The sequence below is a fragment of the Pseudorca crassidens genome, chromosome 2 (assembly GCF_039906515.1).
Source record: "Pseudorca crassidens isolate mPseCra1 chromosome 2, mPseCra1.hap1, whole genome shotgun sequence".
NCBI classification, from domain to species: Eukaryota; Metazoa; Chordata; class Mammalia; order Artiodactyla; family Delphinidae; genus Pseudorca; species Pseudorca crassidens.
The window spans coordinates 38,146,279-38,172,217 of record NC_090297.1 but is presented as its reverse complement, the minus strand read 5'-3'; the positions used below and the strand labels follow the sequence as shown (position 1 = coordinate 38,172,217).

Genomic DNA, 25,939 nt, shown 5'->3' with positions numbered 1-25,939 from the left:
TACACTGCCCCCGACTTCAAGGGGCTCAAAGGACACAGATGGAGGAGGAACTGACAGGGACACAAGGAGCCAGGATGGGGAGCTGAGTGGGGGGCTGCTCTCTGTCTTCTGAAGAAGATGGGGCAACAGGAGGGGCCCTGTCCTAAGGTGGGACCCACTACTGGGACTGAGTGCTGGGGACCTCAGGGGTCAATGTCCGCTCACCTGCTGCCGGAGACGTTGTGCCAGGGCTGCCATCTGCTGCAGCGCCCCCTCTCCGCGCTTCTGCGCCCTGGGATCATTGCTCAGGGCTGCAGCCTGCTGCACCACCAGCGAGTAAGAGAGCCAAGCCGCCACAGGCGTCTTGCGGAGGCGCCATCTGCTTCCTCAGGAGCGCTGCCTTCGTGTTTGTCAGCTACACAGCCAGAGCACACTCCCACGCCTGTTCCCCAACGGGGCAGGAGCCATGGTCCCAGGTGTTGACAGAACCCAACCTCCTCCCAGCCAGTTCTTACTGCCATCTGGACTTATCCCCTATCTGGACAAAGTCCCCTGTTCCTCAGGCCATGCAGAAGAAGGGGCTTTGGCAGAAACTAGCCTGAAGAGGAGCCCAAGACTGCAGGTGGGCAGGTGACCAGGCTCTGATCGCACCTCCTTCACGTCCTCCTTCCCCATCCCACTCATCAGACACCCCACCAGCACCCTAATCTGACCCGCACCAGTTCTGGATGGAGTTGCCTGTGGCTTGAAGGATAATCACCAATGCCCTTAACATGGCTCATAGGTCACAGGGAGAACGACTGAACAGCCCACGGCCGCCCAGAGTTAGCAGCTCACTCTGCGGGTGTCTGGGGCTCAGGCAGAGAAGAAAGGAAGGGACATCGTGGGGGGGGGGGCAAGCAGAGCTCAGAAGGCATCCGTCCCAGGGGACATGATGCAAGGAAGTGAGGACTGACGCAGGCAGGCATAGCACTCACCCCTGCCCCCGCCAGCCCAGCTAGACTTTCATTCCTGATTCCCAAAGCAAGGCCACACTGCTGCCCCGGGGATTCCAGCCTCCCCAGTCTACTTGTCGTCCCTTCCAGACTCATGTCCCGTTTCCTCATTGGACTAGGAGCTCCCTACCAGTAGGGAGAGCGTGCAGAGAAGGAATCTGTGGGGTGGGGTGGGGTGAGGGGATGGAGGTAAACTCCTGGAGGAGGGGCAGGAAAGATGGGGAAGATGTGCAGCAGTAGAGCCGGAGGGACTTGATTTGGGAGCCCTTCCACTCTTGTCTGTTTGGGCCCAGTCGTCTGTATCAGAAGAGGAGAGGGGAGCAGTCTGTCACATCTCAGGCTGCCAGTCACCAGTGAACAGGAGACTGGTGGCCGCACCCTCAAGACTGGGAAGTCAGAAGCAGATTTGGTGGGAAGGAGATGGGTCTGTGGTTCGTAATGTTGAGTCTGAGCACCCAGGGTCACCCAGGGCTGGATGTGGAGTCACAACCTACAGAGTAACCCCAAGGTCATCCACCCTCTAACACTCTTCACCATCTCCCAGGGGCCTCTGGAACTAGTCCTCCTCATCAGCAAACTCCCTGCGTCCTTCCTCCTCTTCCCCCACCGTTCCCTTCCCCACACCGCCCCCCTCACTGAACCCTGGCTTTCCCTGACGGCTCAGCTCCCCCAGGCCATCTGGCAGCTGCACCACCCCTGCAGCACCCGGGGCCTTGTTACATCACCCTTTCCTGATTGCACCCCTCCATTACATCACCCCATTTTATCTCCTCATCACACTTACCATTCGCTGAAATTATCTTATTTACTTATGTCTTGCCTTCCTCCCTAAAAAAATAAGTTCCGTAAAAGCAAGTACCTTGTCAGCCTTTTTCAAAGTGCCTGGCACACGACAGCTGCTCAGTAATATTTCTTAAGTGGAGGAATGATAGATAGGTCGAACCCTCCCTTCCCGCCTTTATCTCGATGTATCTCCTCTATTACCTCTATGGCTCCTTTCTAGCAGCATGTAACACGCTTAAGTCTCTCCCATCTTAAAAAAATAATTTAACATTTTTTCCAAGATTCTCTCAGATCTACATCCTTCATAGCTACCACCCTGACATCTTTCCTCCGCTCCCAGCCAAGTTTCTCAAGTTATCTACACTTGCTGCCTTTACTTCCTCATCTTTCACTCACTCCTCCACCCAATCCAGTCTGGTTTACGCCAAATCATCTCAACAATCTCCTTGAAGTTAATTCAGCAGCATGTGAAGCCACTGCCACCACCCTTCTTGAAATACACTCACTCCTTGGCTTTTGTGACAATGCAGCTCTTGGCTTAAATGTCACTTCCTTCAGGAAGCATTCCCTCACACACACACACACACACACACACACACACACACACACACACACACACGCACCCAGGATGAACCAGGTACCACTTAGTTTACTCTGATAAAGCAGTGCTTCTGCTTTACTGCACTTCTAACAAGTGTTTTTATGTGGTTGTGCACTTGGTGTCTGTTTGCTAGAAGAATGAAAGCGCCATTCAGGCAGGGACTATCTCTGATTGGTTACCCTGAAGTAATTCCCGTGGGAGGAGTTCAATACGTTTATTGGATGGATGGAGATGAAGGGGGTATAGAGATGGGGAACTGGATGGATGAGGACTTGCAGACGAGGAGAAAGTCCCAGGTTGAATATATACTGGGAGCTATTTGTCCTTATGGGCACAAAGCAAGGTCAGAGCAGTAGTTAAGATAAATGTGAAAAGGGCTGAGGACAGGGGCTGACCAGGACATTCCTGTTTAGGATGAGAAGGAAGTAACAGGTGGGGCCAAAAGGGTTCACTAATAACAAATCACCCACTCCTCCATTCAACAAGCCTTCACTGGGTACCCACTGAGTACCAGGCGCCATGCTGGGTGCTGGACATGCAAGGGCAAACCCCACACGGCCCTGACCCTAGGTGACTTCATCTGCCTCAGGTGCAGAGGGCCGCCACTCCCAACCTCTGTGTAGGAAACCTGGGAGGTCTCGCCAAGGCTAGCTGGGACGCTCAAGACTTGATGAGACTTAATTATGTGGCAATCTCTTATGTCCAGGTTGTCTGAGCAGGTGGTCTGGGGTGACACACCCCACGGCTCTTTCCATGGCTCTGATCTGATTGTTTATTGGCGACTTGGATGAGGTTGGAGAGGTCCAGTGCTCAGATCTGTGGATGGACAAAGCTGGGAGGCAGAACAGAAAGAGTGGGCAACAGAGCCAGGATCCCAAAGGCTCTCAACAAGCTGGAGCTCTGGGATGACCCTAAAAGATGGTGCTTTTTAGGGACAAGTGGCAGGTCCTCTGTGTGTCCTAAACTCCAATATCACAACCCTTCTGTAAACAGACACCAGCAGAGGAGCACAGTGCCTGGACGTGGCTTCTGTCTCCAGTGTTGTGGTCACTTAGCACAGAACCTGGCACCCAGAGGGTGTTTACTGCCTGTCCTCGGGATGATTGTGCAGACAAGGAAAGTACACTAAGTCTGGAGTCGGGCATGTGGATTCAACTCTTCTCTGTTCAAGTCTTTGTCCTTGGACAAATCAGCAACGCCTTTCTGAACTTCAGTTCCCTCATCTATAAAATGGAAGTAATAATGCCTACTTTTTCCAATGAGATAATGGATTATCAACTCCACAACCTAATCAATATTGGATTCTATTATTAAGACACAGCCCCTGCTTTCGAGCATGGACAGAAGCACCAAGAAGCCCTCTCAACACAGCCTGACAGTTGTAAGAGGATGACCACCCTTACCTTGGAATAGTGGGATGTGGGGGGCGGGGATCTTCAGGTGGAGACATGAGGAAGAGCATTCCAGGCAGAGCAAGCACAGTGCACAAAGGGCATGGAGGTGGGAGGTGTGCAGTGCCCTGAGCACCATCTCAGGGCCCCAAGGAAGGGGAGGAATCAGAGTGGTCAGTTGCATGGCCAGGTGAAGCGTGGCCTTGTGGGTCAGAGCCAGGAGTCTGGACTGAGCACAAGGTTTTAGGCGTGATGAGGCTTGTTTTTAGAAAGGTCACTCATCTGCCATATGAAAGACAGTCGGAGAAGACCAGTCTGAAGAGGGGAGGCCAGGCAAGAAGCTATGGCAGTGGACCAGGGAGTAGGGGAAAGGCTGAGACCAGGAAGTAGCCACGTGGCTTAGAGGGTATTGAGGCGGCTGGACTGGTCAGACAGGAAGAGGCGGCGGCTGGCTTATGCTGTCACTCCTCTGTGCCTCAGCATCATGGGACACCAGGCAGAGGCTCTGACATCGAATGAATCAGATATCGATTCTAACTCCCCTGCTTCTAGCTGTGGGACCTTTCTGTAAAATGGGGACACAAACACCGACAACAGGGTGAATAGGATAAAATGACATGATCACTATAAAGTGCCCATTAGGTAGATGGCTCATATTCAGAATGTCCTTCCCCCCTTGTCCTGATTAAAAGTCACCTTACCGCTTCATTCATTAAATACGTACATCTTTACTATCACACCCGCCTGCCTCCCTGCCTCCTTTCAGTCAACGAATATCGTCCAGAATGCAGCTCTGAGAGGACAAGACCCCAGTCTGCCGCATTCATCACTGCAGTCCCAGCATCCAATACAGCGCCTGGTCCCTAGGAGATGCTCAGTTAATGTTCACTAAATTAACTAAGCACCTTCTAGGCACTGTTCCACATGCTGAGTATCAGGCTGAGCACGACAAAGTGCAGCTCTCAGGAAGCTTGCCTGAGTGGAGACAAAAAAAAAAAAAAAAAAAGGATGATTCCAGATAGTGATAATGCTATAAAGTACAAAGGGTGGCATGTTAGAAGGTGTCAAGGGGGACTGTTTGCCAAGTGGGTGATCAGGGAAGGTGACATTGGCGCCAAGTGTTCCAAACAGAGGGACAGCTAACACAGAAGCTCTGGAGCAGGGACCAGCTTGAGACGATCGAGAGACCAAAGGGTGCTCGTGTGGCTGGAGCACGCACAATGAACGAGAGGAAGAGACATCCAGGAGGAGGCAGGGGGGTGGGCAAGGGCCACGTCACGTGGGGCCTCGCAGGACTCGAGGAGGAGACTGGATTTTATTTGCAGTTGATTGGGAAGCCATTGCAAGGTCTTTAGGAGAGAGGTGGATTGATCTGATATACACTTTTTTTTTTTTTTTTTTTTTTTTGCCGTACGCGGGCCTCTCACTGTTGTGGCCTCTCCCGTTGCGGTGCACAGGCTCTGGACGCGCAGGCTCAGCGGCCATGGCTCACGGGCCTAGCTGCTCTGCAGCATGTGGGATCTTCCCGGACCAGGGCACGAACCCGTGTCCCCTGCATCGGCAGGCGGACTCTCAACCACTGCGCCACCAGGGAAGCCCTGATATACACTTTTAAATGATCACTCTGGCTGCTGTATGGAGAATGGATTGGCGGACAGGTGAGGAAGGAAGCAGGGAGCCCAGTTTGGTTATTAGTGTCCAGGTGAGAGGCAGGTGGCTTGGACCACAGTGTAGAGGTGGAGGTGGAACGCAGGGGGTACTCGCTTCCTCGCTGACCACCTCCGCCACCCTCAGCAGCATTTGGCCCCATCGTCTACCCTTTCCCCCCAGTCCTGATCACAAGAGAGCCAACGTGCTTGCATCCTCCACACACACAGGCCCAGGAGCCTCTCAGGGATGGGTTCCAGGCTTGGCGGAACTCCGCACCACTAAGCACGGGGCTGGGCACAGCCCTGCTGGGGTCCAAGGGTGACATCAATAAATCAGGGAAGGAATGGAGGAGAGGTGGCCCCCACGGCAGCCTCGTGTCTGAAAGCACGAGGCTATCATTAACCAAAGAGAGAAATGGGGCAGGAAGCTGGGGCAGATGGCACGTGGTTTTATGGAAGGATATGAGGCAAAGTGACGGAGCAGTTAAGAGAAATCAGGGCAAAGTGCAGCAGCTGCCTGGTCACCCCAATCTAGGCATCCATGTGGGTCGGGCCTTCTAGTCAGCCCCAAGGTAGGGCCTCATGTCTGCCCTGAGACTTGCCCCACTGAGGCAGGGATGTCACTGGCAGAAAGTACAGGTGCCACCGGGCACGTGACTTGGAGGGGAAAGCACCACTGGAGAAGCAGGAAAATCTCGGTGGAGAAGGGAGCCTTGGGAAAGCAGCTTGCCCTGAAAAGAACATGAAGGAGGTCAGGTGGGAGCCAGGGACCCACCCTGCCCGAGGGCTCAGGCCAGAAGCATCTCCGACAGCAAGCGGGCGAGTTAGGGCTGGAGCCAGGGAGGAGCGAGGCAGCTGTGCTGGTGGACCCAAGAAGCCCCCCAGTCATCCAGATGAGCTAACCCTCCACCCACCAGGCAAAGCAGTCCAGTAAGAGGTGAGCTGGCAAACTGGGCAGAGCTGAGCCTGAGCTGAGACAGCTCACTTCCACCCCGCAACTGTCAAGTCCCAAATCACCTCTCTCTCTACCTGGGCCACAGCCCTAGCTCAGGCCCCAGGCCCCAGGCCCCCTTCCCCACATTAGGATCATGGAGCAGCCTCGTTACCCTCTCCAGGCTCTGCCCCTCCAGCCTACTCTCCTCGCCACACCTGTCTGATCCTTCAAGAGCGCCCCATTGCCCTTGAGATTGGATTCAAGTTCCTGAACTGGCCCTCCAAGTCCACCTTGATCTGACCCCCACCTACATCTCTGCTGCTCCTCCTGTTCCCATTCTGGCTGTAGTACTGTTCCTTCTCCCTGGGATGTCCTCGTCCCCTATCTCAGCCCTGGGGACCTTCTATACTCAACACAGACACTCCTCCTTCAGGAAGCCTTCCCAGAACACTCCAGTCCTGCGCTGGCCCTGCAAGCACTCTCTGCTAGATCACCTTGTCTTGTGCTCGCCTCCTCAGTCCTGCGGGTTCCTCTCCCCAGCAGCATCCCAGACTCCCCGCTGCCCTGTGCCCGGCCCTGTGCTGGCCACTGAGGACAAAGACGTAGAAATAGTATCCCTGCCGTCAAGGAGAGCCAGTGTGCTAAGGGTGGTGACCCACCCGCGGATGCCCACCACACAGCGCAGACTGGGAGGAAACAGCCCACCTACTCCAGGGCTCAGAAGGAGAAAGAGGGATCTGAGCTGGGCCTCAGAGGATTTAATGGTAGGGGAGCAGAAAGGGCATTCCCAGCAGACGCAAGGAGAAAAGACAATGTCTAACAAAGTAGGGCTTAGTCTAAGGGGGGTGGGAGGGGTGGGTGTGAAGTGCTGGGGCCGCATCGCCCATCCTGAGAAGCTTGTGTCCATCCTGCGAGTGACAGGAACCAGAGGAGGTTTTGGAGCAGGAGACTGACGTGGCTGGAGTCAGGTTCTAGAAGGTCGGGTCTCCAACCCCCAGTGCCCTAACGATGACTTCCAGAAAGGACAGACCAGGAACCGATTCTTGACTGTTAGCGGGCCTTTGCCCATGTCATGCCCACGGGCTGCCATGTTGGGGGTGTCAGGGTAGGGAGGGGAACAGGGGAGGGAGCGAGGTCCAGACTCAGCGGGTTTGGGCTTCTTGCAGGGGCGAGGGGGAGGGACTTGGAAGCCTCTGCCCCAGGCTGAACACTTCCTCCAGGGTGGCAGCTGTGCCCTGACTACGCTGGGCGTGGCTCCAGTGGGTCTCAGGTCCTCTAGGGCCAGGCGGCGGCAGTCAGCATGGCTGCCTCTCGGGGGTCATCAGTCGCTCCACCTCCCGCATGAACCGCAGACACAGCTCTTCCTGCCACGGCAGAGCCACGCACTGCACAGCCACAGGCAGGCCCACGCTCTTCTTCACGTTCTGCAGGGGACACAGGCGTCAGGACGGGAGGCGTCGAGGCAGGACCCCACCCTGGGCCCAGGAAGCACCCCAGCTGGAGAGGAGGGCAGCACGGCAGGGCCAGCCCGCAGTCTTTAGGGGTCTTGCATTAAGAAAGACAGACGAGAGGATGTGAGGGCGATCTGGCTGTGACACCTGTCACCCCATGGATCGCCAGGGTTGACTTGGCTGATCTGGCTGGCTAGGCGGGTGTCCCCTTCCTCCCTCACCACTCCACGTGCGTCCCTCCCGAAGCTGCGCGCTCGGTGGAAGAGGACGACCTTCCCCGATAGAGGAGGACCGTTCTTCCGTCAAGGGTATACGAGCAGCTGCGCTCCCCTGCTAGAACCTCCAAACAAGCTCTCAAGACAGACAGACAAGGATACTCGTGTTTATACTGTTTCCTCCACTAGAGGAAGGGGAGCAGGTGTGAGTCCAGGGGAAAAGGGACTTACCTTCCACAGCGCCTTGTCCCAGATATCCCCAAAGTAGCCCTTGTAATGCTCCAACTGGGCCTCGTCCTCAGCGGTCACCGTGGTGACAGGCACTACCCCCGCAGGGAAGTCCAGGCAGTTGTAGAGCACAGTGTAGCTGATGGCCCCTGAGACACAGCACATGTGGCTGGAGCAGGTTGGGTGACCTTCCATGACAACTGTCCTCTCTGAGCCCCAGTTTTCCACCCTGTGAAATGGCACCCTGCATCCACAGACAGGGAGAGGTTCTCTCCTAGGGCTGAGACTTGAGTGAGAGCCCGGGAATCCAGATTCAGGGCGGGCTGGAGAGTGCGCTGACGAGCTTGCCCTGTGCCTCTTCCCTGCAGCTTCCCCCCGCCTGGACTGTTGTTGCTGTCTTCCTGGTTTATCTAAATCCCACCTGGGCTTCAAACACCAGCTCCCAAAACCACAGACTCTGTAACATGATCTCCAACTTGAACAGTGCTGAGGACAGGGTCCCACATGACTCCCATCTCTCCAGCCAACCAGACTGTGAGCCTCTCAAGGGTGGAGTCCTCCCCCAGGGGGGCAACCCACCCGCAGGGTTCCTCTTCTTCTACCTCCCAGCAGCCCCACCAGGCAAAGGGCTGAACTCATAGAAGAGAAGAGACAGGTGACAGGGCTGTGATGGGGCTGCAAGCCTCACCTGTGGCCTTGCCTGGGCCATTCAAGTCTAGAGCAGGGCCCAGCATGGGGGTGAGCAGCACATCCAGCTCCACTGCTCTCCACTGGGCAATCACAGAGCGACGGTACACCTGGGGAGGATACCCGTACACCAGGTGAAGCACTCAGACCCAGCCCGTTACATGGACTCTCCAACGCAGGCACTGTGGCTGGGGTGACTCTAGCCCTGCACCTGCCCCGGATGTGAACTGAACCACAGTGGGATGGAGGACCTCGGGGGTATTCAGACAGGGCTGCTCTCAGGGGGCATCACCTGCTCCACAGAACCACAGACACCACTCTTCCTACCAGGGCAGGGCCATGGAGTGCTGGCTACAGGCAGCATCAGAGTGGCAAAAGAGGTATCCAGGACAGGAGCCCCAGGCTGACCCAGGCCCCTAGGACGGGTCTCTGGGCAAGTGAGGGTCTGACAGCAGTCCCCAAGCGGCCCGATCCAGGGAGTGGAAGGGAGAACGATGGGCCACTCCAGGGGATCAGTGGGACCAGTGGCCGAGAGACCCCAACGCAGGTGGCCTGTCCAACTCCACCCCCCCCCCCCCCCGCCCTACTCTAGTCGAGAGGCTCTGACCTCACCTCAATCTCGTGGTGCAGTTCCCAGAGCTTTCCAGCTGACCTGGACAGAGGGAGTGAGGTCACTGACCAGGATGATCCCAGCCATGGGGATTAGCAACATCAGACCCCTACTCTCAACACCTCCCAGATCTCATTCCTCCTTGGACCCTTCTCAATGCCAGGGCACTCTGAGAGGGAAGTAGTGCAGGGCAGAAGTTCTAATCCCTAAGTTCATGTCCCACTGAGTCCCCAGGAGGGACCTAGGCCTGACTCCTTGCTACCCTCAGGACACAGGAGAGGCCAGAGCCACCCAAGGTCCTAAATGCCTGGTGGTAACAGAAGGAGGAAGTCCACAAGATGCCAGGGCCTGAGAATGGGACAACTTATTCCCAGCTTTTCCGGCATGAGCAACTGAGGGGCAGGCAAGAGAGGGCGCGGTGCAGTCTGATCTCTAAGAGTAGCACCCTCATGGGTTCCCAGCATCCCCCGCTCCTGCCTCCCGCCAGCTCCTTCCCGGGCCTTTCCACCCGTGCCCAGCCAGGGCAATCTTCTCCTCTCCACCCACTCCCATTCTGTGCTCTCCCAGGTCCTTGCTCTCCAGGCTTTCCTGGACCTTGCTAAGACATCTTCAAGATCCTCCTCGAAAGCCACAGAGGTTGCCACCCTGCCTGGGCCCTTTCCAGCCTCAGAAGCTACTTCTCTCATCTTTTCCTGTTGGAAAGCACTTGGACCCAGGTCAGGGGAAAAGGGGGCAAGCATCTGGGCATGGGAAACATTCTTACCGAGACTTGATGCTGTTGAGAAAGGTTGACAACCTTGGGAGCTGCAGAAGGACAGACACAGTCAGTGACTCAGCTTTGGGCCAGGTGTGGCAATAATCTTCAGGCCAAGCTGCCTGTGCTTCCTCCCTCTGTCCCTCCCCCCATGTCCCGGGTCAGCACCCCTTTCAGCATGCATGTTAGCTGAAGATCAAAGGGCATGGGGGGAGGAGAAGAGACTAGGTGAGGGCTGAGAAGAAGAGGAGGCTAAGGGGAGGGGGGAAGAGCCCCAGAGGCTCCCGCCCGGCCCAGCCCACCCCTTCTATTCCTTGTGCCCTCACCAGAGGCCTTAGCATGAAAGCCAGCAGTCCTTTAAGCCAGCTGGGCATCCTCAGAGTTGAGATCAGGTCTCCCAAGCAGGGGTCCACGAAATCACCTTTGCTGGGAGACAAAGGGTCCAGTCCAGACACATCCACCCCAGGCATCCCTCCTGGCTCACCCCCACCTACTGCATCCCCCGGTCTCTACTCAGTGACTCTGCCTACCTCCCTCCTCACCAGACTCTGGCAGCCACGCTCTCCAGCCCCTTCATCTCAGCCTCTCCTTTCCAACATGTGGCTTGTGTCTGCAGACCCTTTGCGATGCCTGGGCTCCACCCACACCCATGGAGCTCCCCAAGGCAGGACTCCCTGTCTACCTCCCTGGTAAACTCAGCTTAAAGCAGTAAGAACTAGAGGCAGCATCTCCCTGGCCAGGGCGTGATACTAAGGGCATTCCCCCCGTGGAGGCGGATATTGGCCTGGAGGCACGAGTGGCGCAGTCTTGAGTGGGCACCGTGATCCTTGTCTCTGAGGCTGTCTCTGCTCTAGATCTCAGGGAAAGGTCTCAGGCGGCTGATCCTGGAGCCTCATTCCCAGGGCCAGAGTGAGGGGTAGCCCCTTCCACTAAAGCCTGAACCATACTTAGCTACTGGGGGAAGTCCAGTCAGTCTGGGCATGTCCCCAGGAGGCACCTTCAGAGGCCTGTCCTCTGCCCGTGTCAACCTTGAAGGACTGAAAACACCCAAGTGGAACCAGCTTCTCTAAACGTGAGTCCCTTAAAGCGGGTCTGGTCCAACCTACTGACTTTACAGACAAGAAAACTGAGGTCCTACTCAAAAGAGAAAGACGTGGCTCAAGTGAGAAGAGCCCGGAGTCACAGAATGATGTCTACACCCCTGCCGTCCTATTTGACCCTACCCTGGTCTCTCAATCTTTCCCAAATAGATAGGCAACTCCCTGCTTACCTCCTACCTCCCAGCCAGCTCAGCTCAGGATGAGGCCATGGATGCTCAATCCAGCCTCCCCCTGCGCTGGCACCTTTCCAAAGACTCCCTGGCAAGGTAGTGCCAGGCTCAGCCTGCAGTCAGAGGGGTGGCAAGGTCCCTAATCAGAATGCTCAGACCTTCTTCACATTCAGCTGAGGCCTGTCCTCCATCTTCCCCCAGCCTGGCCTGTCCCCGGGGTTACAGCACCCAGCTGCTCTTCCTGGGTCTCCCCATGTCCTGATCCCACCACAGACCTCCAAAACCAACATCACTCACAAGTTCTGTAGGAAGCTCTTGCCACCGTCACTGAACAGCCCACCCATCGACAGGGTCTCCACAGCATGGGGTATGTTGCTTGGCAGGAAGGGAACCAGCTGCAGGGACTGAGTAGTGTAAGACTCCCAGACCTAGAAACCCTTGGGTCCCACCACCCCCATGCTACCCAGGCAGCCCCGAGCATGGACTGGACCAACCCTGCCTTCACGCTACCCTCACTGGAGCTGCAACGGTGGCCTTGTTGGCCCGTGATAACTCCCTGTAAGATGCACATCAGGAGAGAAGTCTGGAGCCACACATAAGCCTGTCTCAGATGAACATCCCCCAACCTGCCATCTCAGGGCCCCAGGAACCTCTGGACAGCTGTGCACCCCTGTCTGCGGTCGACGAGGCCCTCCCAATGCAGCTCACAGCTCACACATCCCCAGCACAGGGGTGAGCTCACCATCAATCATGTACCCCAATACTTCTGATCAGCCCCTCTTTCCTGGTCCCCCAGGGACCGAATTCCCATCCCCAACCACAAAACAATCAGGGTGGAAGGATGCCAGGGATGGGTGGCAGCCATGGGTACCAGGAAGGTTTCCCTGAAAGAGGGGCGATGCCAGGACTTGTGGGCTCCCACCTCCATACCGTGTGGCCAGCAGCTTCGAGTCTCTTCTTGGTCTCCAGCAGGGCCCGTGTCATGGCCGGGGTGGGCATGGTATAGTTGTCAGTCTCATAATACCCCACACGCAGGGGCTGAGAGCTTGTGTAGACCTGGGGGCAACACACAGGAGTCAGAGTCAGGTCAGGAGAGGGTGGCCCCAAGCAGGGCTCCCAGAGCTCAGAACAGCTACTCAGCCCCAGACTCAGCTTTGAGGCTACACCCTAGATCCCCCGAAAACTGACTGCCAGTGAGGCCAGCCCCTTCTGCATATGACCCCTTCACAAAACACCTTCACAATGACTTTGCAGGTGGGCAGAGCAAGAATGAGGATTCCCACTGGTCCTACGAGGAAACTGAAGCTTCAGGTCTAGATAGGGAGATAGGCCCAGAGTGGAGCTGGGACTCAGCCAAGGCCACTTGTCAGGGCAGAGCTACAAGACTAGGTCAGGAAGCCAGGTATCCCGCGTCCTGAGCCGAGGCTCTCCACAGCCTGTTTCCAGAATGCTAGTCCTGGCTCCCGTAAGAGATTGTTCCAGACCTCAGGACAGGAGCCTCCCCTCCTCCCCTCCTCTCAGGAAGGGGCTCTTGAAGGACTGGTTTCACTTAGAACATCTCCTCTGCTGAGGAGGGGTAGCTCACCCCATCCCCAGCCCCGATCTCCTGCCTGCCCCAGTGCCTTCAGCCCTTCCAAGGCAACCTGGGCTGGGTGAGGGCAAGAGGTCTGTAGGGAGAAATGCCAGACCGCTGAGAGATGGCGCTTACATCACACAGACAGCTTACTGTCTACATTAACATGGCTTTACTATTCCACTGCCCACATCGATCTAACTTGACTACTCCTGAATGTGTTGTACATAAAGTACAGATAACTTTATCAGTCATTCTTAAAAGACCCGCCAATTCTTCAATAGAAGCACCAAATGACGGCTTATCCTCTAAGACTCCTTGAACCCCTCTCCTCAGAATCCTCACCTTGCTGTATCCACCAGTCCTAACCTATTACATCATGATCTGTACCCAATCCTAACCAATGCCCCACACTGAAATATCCACCTGAAACCAACTTCAACATCCTAACTTCGCACCCCTCCCCCACACTGCTAAGGCTCTGTGGAGGCAGCACTCCCCCTCACCACAGAAAGCATTAAACTCAGCCTTATCTGATCAACAGGCTGTTTTGATGATATTTTGGGGAGCCAGCATCTGACACTGCCCACAGATCCCAGCTTTCTCTGGGAGGGAGACAGCTCCGCTTTTAACCGTCCTTAACTCACTCAGCCTACACGCCAAGCATCCCTCTGGAGGCTGGGGATAGGGACATGAATACTATAGGAAAGGCTCCTAATTACTGGGGATCAAACACAGATAAGGTACAGGAGTGCTCTCTCAAGCTGTTCTTAGCCTCGAGGACACTCCTCTTCCGCAGTGACAGCCCCCAGGCTGGGCCGGAAGGTGGGCCTTTCCTCAGCTCTGGCTCCCAGCCCACCAATTTGAAAGCCTCAAGGTTTCCAAATGCAGGCAAGGGCGCCATCTAGTGGCTGTCTGAAGAGGCGCTGCTGCTGGCCTCAGACACACACACTGCCCCCCCCACCCCCCTCACCCCACCCCACCCCCGGCCCTGCCGGGGTGGTTTTCAGGAGACAGGGCCTCCAAGTCCTGCTGCAATGCGGGGAGTGCTCTCTGGGCTCAGGAGCACCAGTGAGACCTGAATCCACCCCATGCCCACCCCCACCCCGGCTCACCTCCTCCCTGAAGGGCAGGGGGGGCACGGAGGGGTCCAGGTGGAACATGTCCTCACACAGCAGCGCTCGCAGGCACAGCGCCAGGCTCTCCACGTCCCGGGCCATGGGGCCGACCGAGAGCTGTACTGTGGGGCAGGGAGGGGAGGAAAGAGAGATCACCCAGCCCCAAGGAGCTCTGGGGCCAGGTCCAAGCATGGACTGGGCCGTGGCCCAGTAGTGTGCACAGGGACAAGGTGTAGGAACTCAGACCTAGAGTGGCCTGGGGGCCCAACACTGCCCCAAGGAGAGGCAGGGGCAGAGGCGGATCAGGCAGACCCCCCTCCTCCAGGGCATAGAGGGAACCACAGACCTCACCTGCTACCTGTCCATAGACACAGCCCTTCAGGCCACTCTTGCTGGATAAGAAACACAAGATGTTGGCAATGGGAAATAGCCATCCTCTGCCCAACCCCACATCCATACAGCAGCTCCCAACTCTCTCACCACTTTGGAAACTAGGAACCAAGGACTGTGGTGCTGTGACACTACCTCCCAGCAAAACCCCAGTCAGGGAATCCCTGCCTGGAGCCCAGAGAGGTGGGAAGCTAGGCCAAGGTCACACAGCAAGAGACTCAGAAGCTCCCTCCCCTGACCACCTACACCATACCTGATGCGGTTCCCTGTGGGTTTGAGGCCGCAGATGCCACAGAAGGCAGAGGGAAAGCGAATGCTTCCTCCGATGTCGGTGCCTAAGCCCAGTAGGGAGCCCCCAGCCGCAATGAGGGCCCCCTCACCCCCTGAGGAGCCACCTGGGCTCTTGGAAGACTTCCATGGGTTCACGGTCTGGCCAAAGAGGGGGTTACAACAGTCATAGCTGGAGGAAACAGAAAGGGGTCAGCCCATGTCACGCTGGCACCGGTGCCCCTGCCCCCACCCCGCACCTGAGACACAACCTGAACATGGACTGGGGGACATTGGTGTACACGAAGGGCAAGGCCCCCTGCCGCTTCAGCACCTGCACCACCACGCTGTCACACTCTGCTGGCGCCCCCTCGTTCAGGCTCAAGCCCAATGTCGAGTCCTGGCCCTAGAAGGAGGGATGGGCGAGAGGGACGTGGCTGATGAGCCAGGGGCGCCTTGGCAGCACAGGGTCTGTTCCCACCACCACCCCACAGGCCAAGGCAGGGCGTACCCATGGTGCCCTCTCAAGGCCTTTGGACCTGGTACTTCCTCTGAGGGCCCAGGGTGACCCAGGACGCAGAGCTGGCTGGCAGGGACTGGGGCAGGGCACACCTTGTAGCTGAAGCACTCCTTGAGGCTCACTGGGACGCCGCAGAGCAGGCCCTGCCTTGGGACCTGGCACAGCTGAGTCTCACAGTCTGCCAGGTAGGTAGTCACACAGTTAGTCCCTTTGTTCACTTCCCAGGCCTTGGGGAGAGAGAAATGGATACAAGAACAAAGTGAAGCTGGCTTCTCTTTTTTTGTTTCAGTTGTGTTAAAATTCCCTTACCACCCAGGGAAAGGGTAACCAGAAACATGACCCAGGGGCACAGAGGATAACCTAGGCCCAGCACTCGCCTCACTAGGGACACGTGGCTCCAGCCTCATCCTGGCTGTCTCTGGCCTTCAACTCCAAAACGGACAGAGAGTGAGAGTACTCCCAGGGCCAGGGCACAACCAGGGCACTCAAAGGGGCAAGATACTGACCTCAGATGCCCCCCAGAGGCCGAGCTGGGAGGAGGTTGACCCTTGGCCACCCCAACCCCTGTCCTCCTCCAAGCCACACCCTCTGCCCAGTGAGGCTGGCAGATCCCCGTGTCAGGTCACACTGGGAGTCAGTGCAGGGCAGGGCTAGACCCAGGCTACAGCCTCCGAGCAGCACAGGGAGCCTCCCAACTCCTCTGCCCCAGGCGGGCCCAGGTGAAGCCTCCCCTCCCCCAGGAACCCTTGAAGCTGATAATCAACTCTCATGGACGCGTGGCTGACTGATAGCAACTGACAGGAACATGGGTGTGGCCCTGTTGCCACACTCAGGTACAGGAAATCTGTCTCCTGACCCAGGGCAGAAAGAGAGGAGGCCAATCTGTAGCCAGAATGCTCTCTGTGGATGATTAAGGGGGGCAGGAGCTTCTTCAGGGACATGGATTCATTAGAAACAACCCCGGCTGTTGAGACTGTGTGTCCTCTCAGTGCACCCGGCCCAGGGGTGTCCAGTCCTTTCTCTACAGTCCCTCTCTGCCCCACTCTCAGCTGCAGTCACTCACACCACTCTCATACCCACCCGTCAGTCCCCCTGGCACTCATGTCCACCTGCTTAGGGGTCCCACTCACTACCACATGCTCTCTTCCAAGAAATCATATCAGATACAAGTCACACTCATAGAAGTAAGTCAGAAAAAGAAAAACAAATACCATATGCTAACACATATATATAGAATCTTAAAAAAGAAAATGGTTCTGAAGAACCTAGGGGCAGGACAGGAACAAAGATGCAGTTGAGAATGGACTTGAGGACCTGGTGGGGGAAGGGTAAGCTGGGACAAAGTGAGAGAGTGGCATGGACATCTATACACTACCAAATGTAAAATAGATAGCTAGTGGGAAGCAGCTGCATCTCACAGGGAGATCAGCTCGGTGCTTTGTGACCACCTAGAGGGGTGGGATAGGGAGAGTGGGAGTGAGACGCAAGAGGGAGGAGATATGGGGATATATGTATACATTACTGATTCACTTTGTTATATAGCAGAAACCAACACAACATTGTAAAGCAATTATACTCCAATAAAGATGTTTTAAAAAAGTGCTATGGCATATATAGACAAGTCACACTCACAAAGCACCTTTCCTTCTTTCATTTTGTTTCAAACACATTTCTTGAGCACTTACTATATAAAAGACATAGCGTTCAGCAATAAGGTGCAAAGACAAATAAGACTGTCCACCAAAAGCCCACATTTGCCTTGGGAAAGAGAAAGACAAGGCAAGCCCTACAATGTGATGAGAAACTGTGCTGTTAGAAAGTGAACACTTAGGGAGGGTGGGAGGGAGGGAGACGCAAGAGGGAAGACATATGGGAACATATGTTTATGTATGACTGATTCACTTTGTTATAAATCAGAAACTAACACACCATTGTAAAGCAATTATACTCCAATAAAGATGTTAAAAAAAAAAAAAAAAAGAAAGTGAACACTGAAGAGGAAACCCTAACTCAGGCTGGGAGGGGAGGAGGGTCCTGGGAGGCTTCCTGGAGGACTCCAGAGACTCCTCTCTGAGCCCTGAAAACTCTTCCGGGGGAGCCTGTTGCACTGAGCGGGGCAAGAAGGAGAAGAGCCTCGCAGGTAAAAGGAACCCCACACAAGCCAGTGCAGGCGCTGGGTGCCAGGGAACTGCCAGCAGCTGAGCTGCTGATGCCCCAAGCTACAGAAGGCCTTGGCCAGAGAGGACGCTGAAGAGCTGAGGGGGCACCTGGCCAGGAGGCTGGCACTTGGTCCCAGAGGGAGATGGTGGTGGAGGACCAGGGTGGCTGAAGAGGGGGAGACAAGGGGATGGACTAGAGACAGCTATAGGAAGGGACCAGACCAGACTTGGTGACTGATGGGGTGGGGGCGGAAGGGAGAGGGAAGTCTGGGCTAAAAGCCAGGTTTCTAGCTAAGACAACATGCTCAGTATCCACCCCCCCTGCCCCTCCCCCCCTCCCCAAATACACACACAGAGCCACTCTCTTTCTTCTCTCTCTCTCTCACACTCACACACACATACACACACACACACACACACAGAGTACCTCCCTGGCACTGTGATCCCACCACGGCCCTCAGTGGGACAAAGTCCAGGCCAGGTTTTCCCCCCAGCCTTGCAGAGAAAGTGGAGGAAGGAGCAGGGTCACTCCCAGGCTTTACCTTTCCCAAGTAGGTGAAGAGCACGGCCTCCCGAGACAGCTCCCCACTCTGTAGCTTCTGTACCAGTTGAGGCAGAGGCAGGGCCAGCAGTGCCTCTGAGTCCAGGTCAGGGTTCTGGGGAGACACCTCGGATCAGTCCCCTACTCCCTGCAGGCTCCATGTGCCTGCAGCAGACACCAGTGGCCCATGCCCCCAAATCCCCGCACCTACCAAGCACGTGCTGTCACCTGCCAACCCGTGACAGATGTGCCCACCCACAGCTCTGACACCACAAATGTGGTCCAGCCTGGGCAGGCCCTTGCCACCTGTAGAAAATACAGATCTATCTCTTCAAGAAGCTAACCTGAGGGGGGTCCAGGGAGAGGCCATGCCCAGGCTGATCATTAGACCATTACTAACAGGGACCACCAATGACTATCTACTGTGTGCCAGGCACCATGCCAATGTGCTCCATGTCTGGATGAAATCTTACTACCATTCCCATTGCACAGCTGAAGAAACTGAGGCTCAGCAAGGGGAAGTGCCTTGCCTAGGACTTACAGATAAACTATAGTTCTCTGCCCATTCAGCATGGGCTGACCACTGGCTGTCCACCTGCACCTAACTACTCAACACCTTGTCAGGGGAGGGCAGAAATAAGAAAACCCTGTCCTGGGTGGTTAGGGTTGGAGCTGGAGCCACATCCAAATGAGAGGGTTTTTTTGTTCAGTCCATAGATATTCATTAGGCACCTATTCCGTACCAGGCACCATGCTAGGCAAGGGGATACAGCAGTGAACAAAAAAGTCACATCCAGTCTTTGGGGGAGCTTACACAAGGTGCAGAGTTGGGGATGAGCAGATAATTAATAAGTAAATAAGAATTTTAGATAGCAAGAAATAAAGAAAATAAAATGGATGCAGTGAGTGGGCGGCACACAGGTAGAGGGTGGTCAGGGAAGAGCTCTCTGAAGGAGAAGGGATGTTTGATCAGACACCTACTGCCAGGCCTCGAAGGCCCCCAGAGCCTCTGGGGTCAGCCCCTGCCTGCAAACATCCTGGCTTCCCCCTCGAGGGTATTGGGCTAATTAGTAAATAGGGCTAGGACGACATCTGAGTTGCAGGTACCACATCTCATCTCTACCCTCCTCTGCTCCTGCCAAAGTCACCAGGGACTTCCTTGTTGCCGAATACAGCAAACACCTGACTCTGTTCATTCTGCTCCAAGTCTCATGGAGGCATTCAGAGGGCTCGCTTCAGTTTCCTCTGGGCACAGACATACCCCGCTCCCCGGGGCTCCCTCCCACCTCTCCGCTCCTTCTGTCATCCGCTCATTCAGTCAACACACATGTTCTGAGCATCTACTATGTGCTGAGGACTAGCTAGGGCTGTGAATTTAGAGATAAATTAGAGAGATAACCAAGACAGACAAGTCTCTGCTTTCAGAGCTTAGAGCTTAGAGATAACCAAGACAGACAAGTCTCTGCTTTCAGAGCTTAGCTTACCTTCAAGAAAACAAACAAGTTAATTGGGAAAAGAATTTGAAGAAGAATAAAAGAAAAAAAATATTTTTTAAAGAAAGAAAATAAGTTAACAAAGAATGGACAGATCATGGCAAGTGTGAGAAAGGATAAACGGAGCCTGTGACAGAAAGAACAGAGGAATGACTCAGATGGGCTGGGTAGGTGGCGGTGACATTTCAGATGTGATCTGAAGCATGAGAAGGAGCCAGACGCGGGGAGAGACAGAGGCTCCTGGAGGTTCCTCTGCCACCTCTTCTTCCCTCTCTGATGCTGGGAGAAGTCACTCCTTCTCATGGCTTCCACTCCAGGCCCTCTGCCTATCTCACAGCCTCCAGATCATCGTCCTTCGACTGACCCAACTGAGCTCAGACCTACTCGCTGGGCTACTCCCTTTTCTCCCTCTGTCCCTGTGTCGTTCCCCTGAGCTCGGTGCCTCCCCACCCCTCTCCACTGGCTCCTCTTCCCTCAGGGAAGGACGCTGCCCTCCATCTTCCACTCCCCCCCTCTCCCTCCCACCCACATCCAGTCACCAAGCCCCCTAAGTAGCTCTGGCAAATGGCCACCTCTCTGTCCCCTCTACCAAGACCCTTGCCAGTGCACATCCTTTCTCTCCTGGGTCAGACAGGGGCCACCCAACTGGCTGCCCCACCCAAGCTTTGTGGCCAGGCCAGACAGTGCAGTCTCAGCCCACCTTGCCTCTCCCCTTAAAGTCCCCTTCACACCACGAGCTCCAGGAGATGCTTCCAGGCCGTGGTCCTGTCAGACTCCCCTGAACCCCCTCAGTGCAACATGGCCCCCTCACACCCACCACACGCCCAGAGCTGAACGCCCACCACACACACCCACCACACAGCCTTTGAAGCCTGGCCTCAATATCAGGAACACTCCACCTCTTCCCTGAATTTGTTAAACGGATTCAACACTCACTTGGGATTTTTTTTTTTTTAAATAATACAGGCAGCTACAGGGAAGGAAAAAAAGAAAAATGGATCTATGATCTCCCCACCAACACACGAGACAACCCCTAGTGACGTACTTTTTTAAAGGTATACAGAATGAAAAGTGAACATTTCCCCCCACCTCTAGGGCCACCCTGCCCAGTCCCTCTTCTGAAAAGGAAACCATAGTTAACAGTTTCTGATGAAACCTCACAGGAAAAAAAAAAATGTCTGTGAAAAACCCACAATGTGGGGCTGCCCTGGTGGCACAGTGGTTGAGAATCCGCCTGCCAATGCAGGGGACACGGGTTCGAGCCCTGGTCTGGGAAGATCCCACATGCCACAGAGCAGTGAAGCCCATGCGCCACAACTACTGAGCCCACATGCCGCAACTACTGAAGCCCGCGCGCCTAGAGCCTGTGCTCCACAGCAAGAGAAGCCACCGCAGTGAGAAGCCCGCACACCGCAACAAAGAGTAGCCCCCGCTCGCCGCAACTAGAGAAAGCCTGCGCGCAGCAAGGAAGACCCAATGCAGCCAAAAATAAATAAATTAATTTTAAAAAAATTAGTATGGAGAATGCAGGGAAGTGTACAAATAACGTCTCACCAAGCATGTGGCCATCTGTATGCCTACTTTTTCAAGCAAAAGATACTATAGCTATCATTGAATCACTGCCCCTCCTCCATCTGTTTTTCTCCTTCTGAACCACCTACTGTCCTAATTTCAGGTATCCTAGGTTGTCCTCCAAGTCTTTTTTATTTTCACTTATGGGGTTTTTTTTTATCGCTTTTGTCCTATTTCAAGATATCTCTTCCATTTGATCATATAGGCCACTGATACTGATCGAAACAAAAACCATACTGTTCTTCGCGTTATTCATTGAATTGTTTTGTTTTAAAATCAGCTTCAGGTTGGTCTTGGAGACGCCAGGAGATGGAACTACAGGTCAGATCCAGTTGAAGGAAGTGGCATTTGTAATCCAGTGGAATTTTGACAAAAGGGCTTGTAAGGGATGTGTGGGAAGGGCATTCAGGATAAAACTACAGGTGCGGAGGCACAGAGGGATAAGCAGGTGTTCTGGGATGGCTCTCCCAGCCATAATATTCTGTCAATGGTGGTCTCTCTCTTCAGTCCAGAAAGGATATTGAAACTCATTCAGGGGGCAAGGTGGAAACAAATGCAACAAATGGGCATGTTGCAGGTTAAGCTTCACGCGGTCAACAGAGAATACAAGAAATACGCCTCCTTCTAAAGTTGCTCTAGAGTCCAGAGAAAGATGAACCATCTTGCGATGTTCAGGAGGTGCTTAGTACTCCTCCTCCTCCAGCAACGCCTCGGGACACAGGAAGTATCTGGGTTCCCAACTAGCTTTCCTGCTGTCTATCAGGCAGGAGCTGTACTATAAGCTGCTGTATTCTTCCAGGGCCCTACTAACCCTGGGCCCCTTCCCAAGGCCCTGGATGAGCTCAGCTAAACTGCCCACCTCCTACCCATTCCCAAAGCTATTGTCACGAAGACCTCACCTCTTTGCTGATTGCTCAACACATTGAGGCTCCTAAGATAGTTCTCCCTCTCTTCTCCCAGTCACTGGAAAACCAGAAGGTGATTTCCCTGCTTTCCCATCTGCAAGAGCCAAGTTTTGGTGTTCTGAGGCCAGGCTCTGCCCCATGGAGGCTGTTTCAACAGCTTTGGGTATTTCAGGGCCAACGTTTCTACCCTTGAAGAGTCAGTTCTTAAAAATAATGAAAGGCTGTTGCTCCAGCAGGAAACTGTGTAGATGCTGATGCTTGGAGTTGAAGTGAGGGAAGACCCACCCTTCTACCACCCCACACCCCTACCAGCTGGTGGGTTCCTTGCAACCAGGACGGGAGTCCTGTAGGCACAAACTGTGGACAGATTCTTACAGCTGCCTCCACACAGCCCTCGGTGCTGGCAGAACTCAGCTAGCCAGCTGCACAGGACCTGGAGCCTTGGGAGCAGCCGAGGGTCTCCAGGCTGAGCCTGGCATCACTGCAAGGATCCCTGAGCAGGGCACCAAGGAGGTCAGCCAGAGAAGGAGGATCAGACAGTGATAAACCTGTGCCCAAGGAGGGAAAGTGACCAGTTTGGATGGAATACCTAAAAACCGACTGATTGTGTACTTTTCAGCCAGCTTGATGAGTGAAGGCTGGAACCAGATACATTTTTATTTCAAGAAATAAACAAATATGACATTTCCTGGTCCAGGAATGGTGTGGAGTAAATCCATACCATTACATTCAGCTAAAACCTCACGGCCATCAAGGCCATACCCAGGGCCTGGCATTCAAGGCCAGGGTCTCTCTTCCTAATATTTCTCCCCTGCTCCTCTCCAGCGGAATGAGGCTGGATGGTCCCACCAGGCATCTGGGTTCTAGTTCCAGCTCCTGTCTCGTGCTGTCCCATTATCCGGAATGCCTTCCCACCTGTCAGATCCAAATCCTATCAAACACTCGGGGCAAGTCTTCCCTCCCTCAGCACATAAGACCTGAGTTCAGCATTTTGACTTGGAACTGGGTCCAGTGTGTCACACACCTGGAGGGAAAGAAAGCCTCCCCTTCTAGGCCTCTCCCTCGCCCCCATACACACACTGAGCTGATCCAGAGGAGAAAATCTTGTTGACAGATCACCCACCTAAACCTATTCATGCAAAGGGCTTATAACCCATCAGACTCGACAGCCTAGGTGGCAGGGGTCCAGCTCCGCCAGTAACTCCCTGTGGACTTGGGCAAGTCCCTCTCCAGCTCCCTCTTAGCATCCTCAAGCACATATCAATGAGTTTGAACTATAAGCTCTCCAGATGCCCTTGGCCATGACTTTATGATTCCAAAATCCTCAACCCGAGCATCCTATTGGTTCTCACACTTGCGTTTTAGAGTCCTAATAGTGATCTTGAGATTCTCTGGCACCAGAGCAAAGCTCCTCTTTGACCCAGTGCGAGACAGCCTTCGACAGCCTGCCCAGTTCCTTTCGTTTCCCTTCCTCCCCTAGGCCCCATCTGGCTCAGAAACAGTACGGAATGCATTACGGCGAGAGGAGTTTCGGGGAGTTACGAACCTGCGCTGCCCACACACCTGCGCTGCCCGCTGCCCGCTGCCCGCCGCTCGCCCCTCCGCGCGGCCGGGCGGCTGAAAGTGCTGCCGCCACCCCAGGCCCTCCCCCTGACCCCGATCCAACCCCGGCCATCACCTGGAGACGGAAGCGCTGCGCCGCCTTGTCCATGGTCTCCAGGGCCGCTTGCTGCTTCTGTCGTGCCCGGGCCGCCGCGCCCCGCGCCGTCCGGTGACTGGACCAGCGCAGGGCCAAGGCCGCCGCCACCAAGCAGCAAGCCAGGGTAGCCCCGGAGGGGCCGGAGAGCGCGTCCCACAGTTCATCCAGCACCATGGTATCCCGCCGCCGACAGCTGCCGAGGGAAACCGAAGAGGAATCAGCACGCGCGGACTTCGCCGCAAAACCCGGCCTGGATCGACCTGGGATCCAGCGCCCGCCTGCGCTGGAGGGAGGGAGGGGCGGTGCCGCAGCCGCAGACACGCGGGGCGGTGCGCTGTTGCCTGGCAGCCGGCCAGAGGCCGGTAAAGCGCAACCGACAAGGTCAAGCGCGGCAGCTCGTCTAGGACTGCTCCGCAAGTCCTCACGCCCTGGACCAGGCGGAGCGGAAGGAGCACCCGATTCCCTTGGGCGCCCTCGGAAGCTCGAGCGTAGCAGCGGTTCGGCGCCCCTGTCCGGCCCGACCTCTGCCCTGCGCACCCGAGAACCACAACTCCCGGAAGATGCAGTCCAGCCGGAGCCCCTGCGGGTAATAGGACGGAGAGCAGCGATAGGCTGAGCTCCCGGATCTGTTTAATCCCCGCAAACAGTTTAGCAGCATCTTCCTTGGAGGACCTTGGGTTGGGCGGTGCATCACAGGGCACCCACCTCTCCCCTGCGTGGGGCTTTGGGGTGCCAGGCAGAGATGGGCACAGGATGTTCCTCTCAGGGAGCCCACCTGCTGCCCCCTCTCCTCCCCCACCGTGGGACCCGGTGTCTCCCTCCCTGGACTCTTCTTCATGGCCAGAATACCCGTCACTTGTCCTTTTGCTCAGCCACCTCCCACAGACTGACCTTCCCAGGGTCACTCATTTCCAGTCCTGGGCCCTCCTGGATTTCACACTCAGGAAACAGAAAGAACTGCTTCTGTCTGGGGACCTGACACTCTTCATTAGTGGGGTGGGTGGATTATATATACACATAATATTTCTCCCATCTAGGCCTTTCTCACAGGACTTTATGTGCTTTATTTCATTTGTCCTCCCAACAGACCTATGAGGAAAGCATTTTTATTATCCTCATTTACAGATGAGGTAACTGAGGACAAGAGGGGTTAAATAACTTCTGTGGGTCACAGAGGTGGCTGAGTGGGGATTCAAACTCAGGTCCGATCCTAAACCATTGCTCTTAACCATCAAGCAGTACTACCATTACTGCCCCTGGAAGTGAGGCTTTGTGGGATGGGATGTGGGAAAGGGCTCTGTGGCTGGAAAACTCTGTCTGCTGAAACACTGCTGTCCATCCAGTTCTGTCTTTACCTCTTTGAATCCGTGCCTTTTCCTGTAAAAGGATGAATGCCTACCTCGCAAGATTGTTAGGAGGAGTCTGTGAGATCCTTGCTGTGAGCTGGGGAAACTGAAGGAGGTACCAGATCTTCAATCAGGCCTTATGGAGCTCAAGGTCTGGTTGAGAAGGAAAAAACATGCATAGACCAAGAAACAAAAGACATGCTTTGGTGGAAATGCAGAGATCATGTGGCATGAATCCAAAAAGCCTTGGAGGCTGGGCCCTTAGGCTGAATAGCCCTTGGGAAAGCCAGATAGCACAGTGGTTTAAAGTTTGCCTCTGGAGCTGGAGTGTCTGGTAACCCATCCTTGTTGTGTGACTGTGCCCCAGTTTCCTTACCTGTAAAATGAGGATAATAGTACCCCCGCCCCCGGGGCCAATTCTCTAGTACTATTGTCAGAACCAAATGAGCTAACACATGAAATGCAGCCAGAACTGGGACTAGCCTATAGAAAGCAGTCCATGCATGTTAATCAGTATATTATTGTTGTTGTTATTATTAGAGACCTACAGAGAGGGGTTTTCTGACCTGAGAAGCCCAAGCTCAGGAACCAGACTCCCTGAGTTCAAATCCTAACTTTGCCACTTACTGTGTAACCTTCAGTAAATCACTTTAACCTCTTGTGCCTCAGTTTCCTTATCTGCAAAATAGGAGATAATCATAGTGACTGCTTCATAGAATTGTGAAGATTAAATGAGTTAATTCAAGGGAAGTTAATTCAAAAGAGTCAATTCAGCTGATTAAATGAGGTTAGAACAGCACCTGGTCCAT

At 54.9% G+C, this 25,939-nt stretch overlaps 1 protein-coding gene across 3 annotated transcripts; it reads right to left on the bottom strand.

Annotated features, from left to right (window-relative positions):
* Positions 1–7,075: 7,075 nt before the first annotated feature.
* Positions 7,076–25,646, bottom strand: FAAH (fatty acid amide hydrolase). Of its 3 annotated transcripts, XM_067726015.1 has the most exons (16): positions 25,184–25,646; positions 23,764–23,977; positions 18,117–18,230; positions 15,508–15,642; positions 15,168–15,301; positions 14,882–15,088; positions 14,590–14,630; positions 14,236–14,360; positions 12,478–12,603; positions 11,845–11,942; positions 10,604–10,703; positions 10,287–10,327; positions 9,526–9,565; positions 8,915–9,023; positions 8,230–8,375; positions 7,076–7,756 (listed from the first exon to the last, which is right to left on the bottom strand). In XM_067726015.1, exons 2-16 carry the CDS (start codon positions 23,956–23,958, stop codon positions 7,628–7,630), a joined length of 1,740 nt encoding a protein of 579 aa, XP_067582116.1. In that variant the 5' UTR covers positions 23,959–23,977; positions 25,184–25,646; the 3' UTR covers positions 7,076–7,627. The 3 variants fall into 3 exon arrangements, 2 of the variants coding, with proteins under 2 accessions (XP_067582116.1, XP_067582115.1); XM_067726014.1 differs by lacking the exon at positions 25,184–25,646 and having other exon boundaries at positions 23,764–24,308; XR_010940819.1 differs by lacking the exon at positions 25,184–25,646 and having other exon boundaries at positions 7,622–7,756; positions 8,230–8,470; positions 23,764–24,314.
* Positions 25,647–25,939: the final 293 nt, after the last annotated feature.